This window comes from Staurois parvus, unplaced genomic scaffold (genome assembly GCF_062004578.1).
Source record: "Staurois parvus isolate SC_StPar_1 unplaced genomic scaffold, SC_StPar_1.0 ptg001545l, whole genome shotgun sequence".
Classification (NCBI taxonomy): domain Eukaryota; kingdom Metazoa; phylum Chordata; class Amphibia; order Anura; family Ranidae; genus Staurois; species Staurois parvus.
The window spans coordinates 320,202-333,234 of NW_028319341.1; the positions used below are offsets into that span (position 1 = coordinate 320,202).

A 13,033-nucleotide genomic window follows, 5' to 3' on the forward strand; every position below is an offset into this window, starting at 1 on the left:
GTAAGATATAAAAGTGAAATAAGATGATGATTCCTACCTAAGCTGCTTTATAGAATAGAATAGAAAAGAAAATTATAAAACAGAACAGAAAATACAGGAATAGAATAGAAAAGAATAAAATATAGATTAGAGTAGAATTATTATTCTTTGCAGTGCAATATGCATTTTGTATTGCTGCAAATTGCACCGGAAAGTGTTGGTTTCCAGTATCTCGAGCATTTTCACGAGTACGTGTACTCATAAAAATATTTGGTATCGGCAGCAATACTGATACCGGTATCAGTATCGGTGCATCCCTAATTCATTCCAAAATTAAATGTTAAAACAAACAAAATGTTGAAGAACTTTTGAATGACATTTGTCCAGTCATCCAATGTACTTACAATTTTCATACAAATATTCATACAAACATTTGTTTGGAAATCTACTAGTGTAGAGCCAGTTTAACCCCTTGATGCCGAATGCACGCAAATATGCGGCCTCCCGGCGTCAGGACCTTGACGCCGAGCGGCCGTATTTTTGCGTGCAATTAGAAATTATATATGTGCTGAGAGCGTGCGCTCCCAGTACATATGCCCGCAACTCCCGGAAAGGTCCCAATCGAAAGGGGAGATCGAAAGGAGAACCTTTGCGATCATGTGACCTGTCACATGACCCTAAAACCCAACCCGCCTCCCAACTTCTGAAACTCTTAAAGGGCCAGGAGGCGCCGGCGCCAAGAGGTTAAGAGTGCTTTAGAAACTTCTGAAGCCATAGACAGCCTGGGAAATGAAAGGCAGAATGTCAGCCTCAATATTTCTTAATACATGTTTCCATTAACAAAAAATGTCAGCTTTCCTGTTGCCCTAGTCATCAATTTAGTACCGATTTATAAAATGAGCAGGTTCATTTACCTCCCAACAGTTTAGATTTTTCATGTTGTTTGTATATGCCAAAGTAAAAATCCATGGATATTTCTGCCAGACGAAGAAGCTTTTCCATGACAGTATCTGTTGCCCAGTTAGGTAAAGGGTACTCGTGAACTTTCTGAAATAAATGTTTAAGATGTGTTTAAGAAAAGTACAACTAAGAAGGCAGGCAAGTCTTTATTTGAGCAGTGTAACTATAGCTATAGCAGAACATACATCTCTGTAAACTGCCCACGGGCATAGACGGGCCAAGCACACAGTGATTGCACGGTTCTCTTTCTTTTCCAACGGTTATTTATATAGGCTTCAACAGCATTAAAAGCATATAAAAAAGGTTCAATAAACTTAGTTATGTATTCCTTTAAAAAATTATTTTAAATTCCACAAAGTAACTGGATTTTCCCCAGTAATAGCCTTTTTGTAATACTCTGCACAGCGGTACCCAGTTATAGAGAGGTACAGTAAATTGGGCCCAAAGTGTCAATACTTTGTATGGCCACCACTATTTTCCAGCACTGCCTTAACCCTCTTGGGCATGGAGTTCTCCAGAGATTCACAGGTTGCCACTGGAATCCTCTTCCACTCCTCCATGCCAACATCATGGAACTGGTGGATGTTAGAGACCTTGCTCTCCTCCACTTTCCATTTGAGGATGCCTCTCAGATGCTCAATAGAGTTTAGGTCTGGAGACATACTTGGCCAGTCTATCACCCTCACCCTCAGCTTCTTTTTTTTGTTGTTTACAAAGTTTTTATTAGGAGATAGACTACAAAAACTGCACCATTTAGTGAGGTAGATTAAACAGCTTGAAAAAAAGCATATATAGGAAATGAACAGAATACCCTCAGCTTCTTTAGCAAGGCAGTGGTCATCTTGGAGGTGTGTTTGGGGTCGTTATGTTAAAATACTGCCCTGCGGCCCAGTCTCTGAAGGAAGGGGATCATGCTCTGCTTCAGTATGTCACAGTACATGTTGGCATTCACGGTTCCATCAATGAACTGTAGCTCCCAGTGCCTGCAGCACTCATGCAGCCCCAGACCATGATACTCCCACCACCATGCTTAACTGTAGGCAAGACACTTGTCTTTGTACTCCTCACCTGGTTGCCGCCACACACGCTTGACACCATCTGAACCAAATAAGTTTATCTTTATCCATGTCCTTAGTCTGCTTGTCTTCAGCAAACTGTTTGCAGGCTTTCTTGTACATCATCTTTAGATGAGGCTTCCTTCTGGGACAGCAGCCATGCAGACCAATTTGATGCAGTGTGCGGCGTATGGTCTGAGCACTGACAGGCTGACCCCCCACCCCTTCAACCTCTGCAGCAATGCTGGCAGCACTCATACATCTATTTCCCAAAGACAACCTCTGGATATGACGCTGAGCATGTGCACTCAACATCTTTGGTCGACCATGGCGAGGCCTGTTCTGAGTGGAACCTGTCCTGTTAAACCGCTGTATGGCCTTGGTCACTGTGCTGCAGCTCAGTTTCAGGGTCTTGGCAATCTTCTTATAGCCTAGGCCATCTTTATCTAGAGCAACAATTCTTTTTTTCAGATCCTCAGGGGAGTTATTTGCCATGAGGTGCCATGTTGAACTTCCAGTGACAAGTATGAGAAAGTGATAGGGATAACACCAAATTTAACACACCTGCTCCCCATTCACACCTGAGATCTTGTAACACCAAAGAGTCACGACACCGGGGAGGGAAAATGGCTAATTGGGCCCAATTTGGACATTTTCACTTAGGGGTGTACTCACTTTTGTTGCCAGCTGTTTAGACATTAATGGCTGTGTGTCGAGTAATTTTGAGGGGACAGCAAATTTACACTGTGATACAAGCTGTACACTCACTACTTTACATTGTAGAAAAGTGTTATTTCTTCAGTGTTGTCACATAAAAAGCTACAATAAAATAGTTACAAAAATGTGAGGGGTGTATTCAGTTCTGTGAGATACTGTATATATTTCAGTTTACAATCCCTAAAGTGGGCTTAAGACAAAAAAAATTTAAATTGTGAAAGGACAGAATCTTTACTGCAGAAGAGACATGCAATGGGGTTGATTTACTAAAACAGGAGTGTGCAATGTCTGGTTCAGCTCTGCATAGAAACCAATCCGTTTCTAACTTCAGCTTGTTCAATTAAGCTTTGATAAAAAAAACAAAAAAACTGGCAACGGATTGGTTTCTATGCAGAGCTGCACCAGATTGTTCACTCTTCAGTTTTAGTAAATCAACCCCAATGTTTCTTGTGCAATAAAACACACTTACCTGCCTGTTCGCAATCTCCTGCAGAATGTACACTGGTAGTGTGCAGGGATGATTGCACTCCTGCACTTGTGCTGAATGACATCATCCCACGCCAACCAATCAAAATGGCCTAAGAACGGCAGATGAAATAAACTGGGCAGAAGATGTCAGCGCCAGCGAGGGACCGCATTCGTATCACACCGTTGGAGCATAGGTTAGTATTTGTGCAGTGAAAATAGTATTTGTGTGTTTTTTTTTGCACCCTGGTCACATCAAACCCGATTTTGAAATCGTGCAACTTACAGTGAGGTTGCGCGATTTCAAAATCGGGTGACCTGCAGATTTTTTTGTGATTTACAAGACATCTGACACAGATGTCTATGCAAATCGCAACAAAATTAGTGCATGCACTACTTTTGAAATTGGTGCGGCTCCAACCAAGTTGGAACCGCACCGATATGACCGCTCTGATAGTGGACAATAGGGTGCAACTTAGACGATTTGCAAGTCGCCTGGCATGCAAATCGCATGCAAAAATCGCACCAGATGTGACCGGGGGCTTGGGCATTTTTCCCTTTTATTTTGGTTTGTGCAGTTCCTAAGTGCAGTGAAGGGCACACATTTTGTGAATATTCAGGAATTTCAATATTCAATGGATGGTGGACATTTTCAGTTTATTCACCATCGGACTTTTTAGTCACATGTTCACATTTCGACTTTTATATTTGGTTATAGGTTTATTTTAATTGATTTTTTTATGTTATATCACATTTGGGACATGTATTGTATATTTTTTCAGCACTATATTTGTTTATTGTTTAGGTTTTTGAGCATATTTTGATATATAGCAGCTGATAATTTACTTTGTTTGCACCTATTGTGAGATTAGTTTCCATAGTGTCCATTTATTAAGGTAAAACATTTTCAAAATCTGCCTATCCCAGCACCCCTTTACCACTTACCTCAGCTGATCTTCACCCAGCACTGTGCCCATCTGCAGCAGTTCTTCTCCCCTCTCTCTCTTCTCACAGGAGGCTCTGAAAGCAGCAGGAGCCATTCAAATCCTGCGAGGAGGGAGTGGGGCCGAGCGCTTCTGAGTGTGTATATCGCAGCACACCACCTGGCTCAGAAGTAGGCCCGCATGAGTGTCTCTATAGTAAGCAGCTTGCTATGGGAGGCACTCAGAGAAAAAGAGAAGCAGACAGCACTGATGGGGGGCCCCAGAAGAGGAGGTTCAGGGCTGCTCTGTACAATACTAAGTAAGGTAATTATAACATATTTGTTCTTTTACAAAAAATAGCTTTGCAATCACTTTAAGGATGGGTAAGCTGCAATATGATAAATCTTTGTTTTGGGGTTTCTATTTTAGTCTTTTTGTTCAAACTCCATAAATGATTCTTACAAAACGGGAGTATAAAGTAACTAATCATTCAGAATTGTGTACATAAATACGGCAATAAAGATCACTAGTATTGTCCTGAGTACATGAATAGTCAATATCTGTGATATTATATGTGCCATCACATAACAATAGGAGCTTTGTACCTATTTATATTTTGGGCTTAGATACACTATAAATTGGAGTTCCAGCTGAAAAAAAGTCAGCAGCTACACAAACTGTAGCTGTTGACTTTTAAAATACAGACACTTACCTGTCCCTCGGTCCAGTGGTGTCCTTACCATGGATGGTTTCACCGGCCGTCTTCTCTTCCCAGTGCTGGCATCTTCAGTGTGGGCACCCGGCTGTGACAGCTTGCGGCTTCATAGCCGGGTGCCCACTTCATATGCGCAAGAAACGCTGCGCTTTGTGAATGGTGCTGTAGTAAGACTATGGGGAGGGAGGACAACTTCTGCTTCTGATCGCCTAGGCAGTCCCAGCAGAAGTGGGAGCGGGTACCTGTCAAATCTGGGTACCTGCTCCACCCACTCCCCAAAGGTGCCAATCCCTAATGGGGAGCGGGGGACAAAGGCTTAAAGCAGAACTTCCTCTTTTGGGTGGAGCTCTGCTTTAAGCAGTAAGAGTACTAGTGGGAGATGAGACAGCCTTTAAACCCATTCCCTCAGCTGGTGAAGACAAGCCCCGCCACCTTGTGGTTCTGTTAAGGGTTTGTGTCAGTGAGCTGACTCTCTTCCCTTACAAATCAATGGGAAGTAAAGAGTAGCTTGAAGCAAGCCAATGCAGCTTAGGAGGTCAACTGCAGATTAACTGCATCTATCATTGAACTGTGAATGATCTCAGAAATGTATCCAACTGATGTCAAATGCAAGCACAAGCAAGCTGCATTTGTTTACAAGTTCAAAGACCATTGACACAATTCCTAATAGGGATGAGTCCAAACTGGGTGTGGTCCAAACCCAAAAGTTAACTGCCATTGCTGGGCCAATGAGCTGTGGGCTGGAGATTCCCAGCTGCACGTGTACAAAGGGGCATTGACCCAATATGGCCATAAGCCTATATTAGGTCAATGGTGTCATGAGCATCTGTGTATGTTAGCTACAGAGTGGGAAATCTTTTACTTGCATTGGCCCAACAATGACCGCTGACTTCCGGGTTTGTACAAACATTAGTTCGTACTGAAGCCAAGCTCATTACTAGTCCCTAATACAGGCAAAGGAGAACATCTATAGTTTATGTGAATGAAAAGCTGTGTCAGTCCAGAAAAAAAGACTACTGGTGTATTCTTTACTAATTTTCACTGCAAATTTAAAATACCAAACAATATTTCACAAAGACAGCAACATCAAAGAATCAACAAAGCCAAGACAGATAAACTAGATATTCTAAAAGTGTCCAGTCCATTAATACATATTTCCTAACCAGGAACATAATTGTGTTTAGTACTTTATAGTTTAGACAGCCTCCAGGCATTCAATGATAATGCGGTCTCTTTTTTTCACATAGTGTCTTATCATGACTAAAGCCAACAGGTGCTCCTTATAGTCCTTATGTCCATGACTTTTTCAGTTAAGCTGGCCATACACTGCTAGTGTTTTTTCATTTACCCAGTTGGCTGAACAGATTCCCCATCAATAGAAATGAGGTGGATGGAAGAATTCTCCCCCAACACCCCCTGCCAGGACATTGAATTTTGATCAAGAAAAATTTTCCAACTCATCCATTCAACAAAAATCATCCAAATGCTTGACTTCTGTCAAGAGGGGATGGCCACACACTGATTGTGTTTGTCAGGTCCCTACTACACTGGTCAAATGTTGAACAATGTATGGGCAGCTTTAACGTGTAATAGAACAGTGTACTTTTACTTACTTCACAAAACAGTGCATCATAGATTGTCCCCCACTTGTAGGGTCCATTCAGTCCACTTAACTTTTCAAATGAGTAGCCAGTTTCATTTGATAACGTTTTCAGGAAGTCCTGTATCCAAACGAAAACAGCAGTAAACACACATTTGATTATGTCTGTTATGCAGCTGCTCATTAAATCTACAGTTGCAAGAAAAAGTATGTGAACCCCTTGGGATTACGTGGAGTTTTGCATGAATTGGGCATAAAATGTGCTCTGAACGTCATCTAAGTCACAACAATAGAAGAACACAGTCTGCTGAACATAATACTACACAAACATTAGATGTTACCATGGTTTAATTGCACATAACACATAAACATTCACAGTGCAGGGAGGAAAAAGTATGTGAACCTTTGGACTTATTAACTGGTTGACCCTCCTTTGGCAGCAATAACCTCAACCAAACGTTTCCTGTAGTTGCAGATCAGACCTGCACAACGATCTGGAGTCATTTTGGACCACTCCTCTTCACAAAACTGTTTCAGTGTAGCAATATTCTTGGGATGTCTGGTGTGAATCGCTCTCTTAAGGTCATGCCACAGCATTTCAATCGGGTTGAGGTCAGGACTCTGACTGGGCCACTCCAGAAGGCGTATTCTGTGCTGTTGCAGCCATTGTTTTGTTGAATTACTTGTATGCTTTGGGTCATTGTCCTGTTGCATCACCCATCCTCTGCGGAGCTTCAGTTGGCGGACAGATGGTCATATGTTTTCCTGCAAAATGTCTTGGTAAACTCTGGAATTCATTTTCCCATCAATGACAACAATCCATCCAGGCCCTGAGGCAGCAAAGCAGCCCCAAACCATGATGCTCCCTCCGCCATGTTTTACAGTGGGGATGAGGTTTTGATGTTGGTGTGCTGTGCCTTTTTTTCTCCACACATAGTGTTGTGTAATCTTCCCAAACAACTCAATTTTGGTTTCATCTGTCTACAGTATATTTTGCCAGTAGTGCTGTGGAACATCCAGGTGCTCTTTTGCAAACTTCAAACGTGCTGCAATATTGTTTTTGGACAGCAATGGCTTCCTCGGTGGTGTCCTCCCATGTACTCCATTCTTGTTTAATGTTTTCCTTATTGTAGATGTGTCAACAAAAATGTTAGCATGTGCCAGAGATTTCTGTAGGTCTTTAGCTGACACTCTGGGATTCTTCTTTACCTCATGCAGCATTCTGCGCTGTGCTCTTGCAGTCATTTTTACAGGACAACCACACCTAGGGAGAGTAGTAACAGTGCTAAACTTTCTCCATTTGTAGACAGTCTGTCTTACCGTGGACACATGAACATCAAGGCTTTTGGAGATACTTTTGTAACCCTTTCCAGCTTCATGCAAGTCAACAATTCTTGATCGTAGGTCTTCTGAGAGCTCTTTTCTGCGAAGCATGGTTCACATCAGACAGGGCTTCTTGAAACCAGTAAACCCAAAACAGGTGTGTGTTTTTTAAGGGCAGGACAGCTGTCAGCAACACATCCAATATCATCACACTGATTGGAGTCCAGGTTGGCTCACTCCTGGCTCCAATTAGCTCTGGGAGAAGTCATTAAGCTAGGGCCTCACATACTTTTTCCTCCCTGCACTGTGAATGTTTACATGTTATGTGCAATTAAACCATGGCAACATTTAATGTTTGTGTAGTATTATGTTCAGCAGACTGTGTTCTTCTATTGTTGTGACGTAGATGACGTTCAGAGCACATTTTATGCCCAATTCATGCAAAACTCCATGTAATCCCAAGGGGTTCACATACTTTTTCTTGCAACTGTACTTTACTTTTGTAGTTTTTCTTTTTTTAAAACTCTTTCAGATTATTTTTTTTTCGCCCTAAAGAGGCAAAGAGCAATTAAAAAGAGAACAACACAGCAGAGCAGCTTGCTTTGAGGCACACTTTGATTAAAAGTGAGCTATTCCATAAGGAGTGAGTCACTGGGATAAGTCATTGAACTGGGTAGACAACAGAAACCTTTATCTAGAAAACAAAAAGAATCTAAAAATTCTAAAAACTAAGGGGTGAGTCATTGGAATAAGTGATTGTTGATGAGTCTTTTAAGCAGGTAAACAACAGTAGCTTTCATCAAAGAAACAAACTGAGAGCCTAAAAAACTTACCCAAGGTTCTTCTTGATGACTTAAAAGTATAAAGTGAAAAATAGCTTGAACTTCCATAAGGGGTGAATCTCTGGTATAAGTGACTGTTGATGAGTCTTTGGGTAGACAACAGGAGCTTTCATCAAAGCAACCAGCTAAGAGCCTAAAAATATATATATATATATATATAAAAAAAACCCCTGCTGGCTCAAGTGTATACAGTAAATCCAATAAGGGGCGAGTCACTGGGATAAGTGATTGTTGATAAGTCCTTGAACTGGGTAAAGAAGGAGCTTTCAAAGAAACAAACTAAGAGCCTAAAAAGAAATTAAAAATTCAAATAAATATGAAGAAAAAAGAAAAAACACACTTCTCTTACGTTTGTAGATGAACACAACATTGTTAGAGAGGCATACATTTTTTAAAGGTGTACTTTTCATCTGCGTGTGTCTTCTTCAGGTTTATGAAAATTAAAAAAATAGTAAAAATGTGACATGGGAGTGACAACTGTCATGATTATTTGATGGAAAGACAAGCTTGGATGAAAATTACTACTAGCTTAGTAAAGCAGTTGCATAATGTTTCATTTCTTACTAGTGACAATAATCTTACCATATAAGGATTTCTAAGTTCATTAAACATTTCTGATTTTCTAGTTTCATTTACAAGTTCATCAAATCTGGGGCAGTTGTCCATAGACATGTAAAGCATCTGAAATCAAGATAAGAAAGTCAGACTCTCCACAACATTCAAGGAAAATACAGTATACATATTTTTTAATATGAATTCAATAAATATGAAGAAAATAAGTTTGCACCAGCTATTTAGAATTGACAATGTCTGTTAAGAATGGATCATGTCAATGAAAAGATTTTGAAACTGTTGCATACGGTTTTCTGCCAAGCAGTGTAACCAGATACATACAAGTAGGTGCTTCCACAATATATATGTTGTTTAATGTTGTATATTGAATGTTATTTTGGTTATGCCACTGCAATAAGGGATAGTTTCCTGGCTCAGGATAGGGTAAGGATGTTCGTAATGGTTATTTCCAATTTCACTGATACAGACATCCTTGTCTTTAAGTTGTGGTGCTTGTAGGTAGCCAAGAGAAGTTGGTCCATAATAGTCTTGAGCCTTGGCTTGCCAACTGCCCATCTGCAGAGTGAATAGGAGGGGGAAAAGTGTATCTGTACTGGAGCTTTAAAGAAAATAATCTCTAGACCATGGAGGTACGTTTAAAGTGGTAGTAAACTCCTTTTTTAAACTTGTACCTACAGTTAAGCCTATAATAAAGCTTACCTGTAGGTACAGTGAATATCTCATAAACTTGTGGTGTTTAGGGGATATTCACACTACATACAGTCGGTGATATCACCAACACATGCACTCTGAAGGAACAGCATATCATGCTGTCCCTCCAGAACTCTGTGCCGTAAACCATGACTCCATTGTGCATGCGCAGGAGTGACATCATCACTGCTCAGGCATTCAAAGGACTGGAGCCAGCAAATCCGAAAGGAAGACCGGTGTCAGGGCCTGGACTTGAACCTGGGACTTCTACTGTGTCAGGCAGTAACTCTTCTCACTGAGCTACCTAGGATGCTGGACAACACTCTGCCTCATCTATTGGATAATCCTGCCTTGTGCCTTGTGCCTTGTTTGCTCTTGAACCTTGAACTCCTTGCTCCTCCCATGAACTTCCTATATAAGCCCTGTCCTTGGACTTCCTCCTTGCCAGATTATTGTGCCTTTCCAGCCAATATCCTGCTACTGTTCCTGCTGCTGTCTACACCTTCGCTACTGATCTTTGGCTTGTTCCTGACCACGATTTCGTCTCATCCTAACGTACTACGATTGATCTGCTACCATTTGTGACCGACCCTTGGCTTGTGACTGACTCTGCTTTTGTCTGATCCCTAACCTGTTGATCCGCTATTGGTTCCCAGTCTGCTCATTCCCTGGTGGGGTGATCCTGAGATCTGCGACCTGGTATTAACACGCAGCCCAATCCATCTCCACCATTAGGAGCTCTGGTGAATACCGGTTAATACTTAGACCCCGCACCTCAGGTGAGCCTGCGTCATTCCAAGGGGGATCCGCTGGTGTACCTATCCTGCTGGTTTCAGGTAAGCCTTTTACTGCTATAGCAACTGGTCTCTGAACCTGACCTTACACCGTGACAACCAGGTTAAGATTGAAGCCATGTCAGTGGTGACAGCACATCGCTGGACGACTTAGTTCTAAGGTAAGTATTTCATAATGTGCTTATTTTTTAAATGCCGTGGTTCACTACCACTTTATTATACATCATTGCATTTAGGTTGCTCTGATATACTGTAGATAATTAATTTTTATGAAGAGGACCTCCCAAAAAAATACATTGTAGACAAGAAAGAAAAGATTATATATTGCACTTCACAAATCTATATATGTATCTATTCCTCATTATATACCATAAAAATGGACATATCTGTTCTTAGAAGCACAGTCAGCCTGGGATCACCCACACAAAAGGGCATAACCACTTGTTTCTGTGAATTTAATCTACCATTAACACGGGTGGTCTGATCAGATCTGTCTGTAAGTTTAACCAGGTCTGATCAAAATCTCCATGTTAGTGTATAGGCAGGAGGATATAAACCGGGGCAGACTGACAACTCATGGGGCCCCCGGGCAATAGGGGATCATGGGGCCCCTGTGTCCTCACCCACACTCAAACCACACCCAAAAAAGCCTATGAAAGGTATCAGGGGCATCTCATGGGGCCCCTTACTGACCCCAGGCCCTGGGGCAGTGCCCGAGTTTCTGAATGGTCAGTCCGCCCCTGGATATAAATGGATGTGCACCTGTTCACATCTAATTACTTCTGAGTCAATCTAGGTGTGAAAAAAAATATAAAATCTACCTTTTTTTTCTATTTTTTTCAGACATCTGCCTGGCAATAGACCTAAAATATGTCTGTTGAGCTATGGGAGAGCAGAGAGCAAAACAGAAAGGATATGACCATCACAAAAGTGACATGCGTACTATTTTACTCCTATTTAGTAGGTGATCAGTTTGCAGATCCCATGCTGATCAGAGCAGACATGGCCAGATATGGTCTTAATACCTTTAGGGTCACTGCCTCTTTACCTAAACTGTCATTTGGAAGTGACAATTATGCATGCATATTGTAGCAGTTTAGATGTAGCAATTATATTAGTTGTAAATTAATGTTACACATAAAACCTTGTATCCAGATCCTCTGAAGATGTAAGTACTGATATAAACAGCAAGCAGTGTGTACAGTATATACAGGACTGGTGCTAGCTAATTTTGCGCCCTAGGCAAGACTAGCTACTTGCGTCCCCCCCCAATAAATAAATAAAGAATATTAAAACCAGTAGAAAATAATAAATCAACAAAACATGAAATTGCTAAATTTCTTTTGATTTGCAAAAATAAGTGCTATAAGATGCCACCAGCATCAATATTAAAGACACAATCAGTGTCACGGACGGACTGTATCTGTGGCTGGCAGTGGCAGGGTGACAGTTGCAGTGAGTGGAGGATGATGGATCCACACTCTGACAGATCCCAGGCTGGAATTCCCCAAGGTAATGGGGGGAGATAAAATGCTGTGACAGCAGGCAGTCCGGCCCACACACACAGATCAGCAGGCACTAGAAGAGCAGGCTTTGGGATTGTTATGATGTCATCACTCACTAACACATTGCACATGTGATGGATTGCCAGCTTGGCAATCACACAGACATAAGACATCAGAATTAGACGTTGCCTTCCTCCGAAGGTGCAGCTCCGCCTCCACTGATGAATGAGAAGAGAAGGGCTGGAACGCCAAAGTGTTTAGCAGCCGCCAGCTGGCTTGCAGTAAGGGACAGAGTCTGAGAGGAGCATTGGAAGGAGCTGCAGCTTAGCTGCTACACTGGTCCCAGACACCCGGCATCTTCCTCTGTCCTTTCTTCCTCCTCTCTACCGCTTCTCCCCTCAGTTGGAGTTTCATTCATGACGTGGCGACATCCCACACAAAGAGAATTCCGGCCTGTGCTGCGTCCAGGTGCCCCTAGATGGCTGTGTGCCCTAGGCGGCCATCTAGTTTGCCTAATGGAAGCACTGGCCCTGAGTATATACATTCATCATATCATACAGACAAACACCGTTCTATCCAAAGTTGTCTGTCCTCATACAAGTTGAAGTTATTCTAGCCAGACATCGCAACTTTTTTTTCTCACTCTCTACATTTGCATATTTTGGCTTGCACATGGATCCAATATGTAAAGAGTGCTGTCACCTGCTCACATCAAACACTCCAGCCACTAATTACTGATACTGCCAGTGATTAATAATGCCACTACAGTCATAAGCATGCAATAAAGCTCAGCAGTATTCCCAATCCCATTACTGTAAACCTCAAACATGAAATATGAAAAAATCATATCCCTCTATAGTGCAAATCACTTCTGACACGTTCTCCTCACACG

General features: G+C 41.7%; 1 protein-coding gene across 1 annotated transcript in view; it reads right to left on the bottom strand.

Annotated features, from left to right (window-relative positions):
- LOC149435315 (prostatic acid phosphatase-like) overlaps positions 1-13,033 on the bottom strand; it is a 94,008-nt gene that overhangs the window by 23,789 nt on the left and 57,186 nt on the right. Inside the window, exons 5-7 of the mRNA XM_089662802.1 lie at positions 9,162-9,260; positions 6,428-6,535; positions 894-1,026 (exon numbers count right to left, since the gene is read on the bottom strand). Of these exons, the coding sequence (XP_089518928.1) occupies positions 894-1,026; positions 6,428-6,535; positions 9,162-9,260 (340 nt within the window). The remainder of the gene's footprint in view (positions 1-893; positions 1,027-6,427; positions 6,536-9,161; positions 9,261-13,033) is intronic.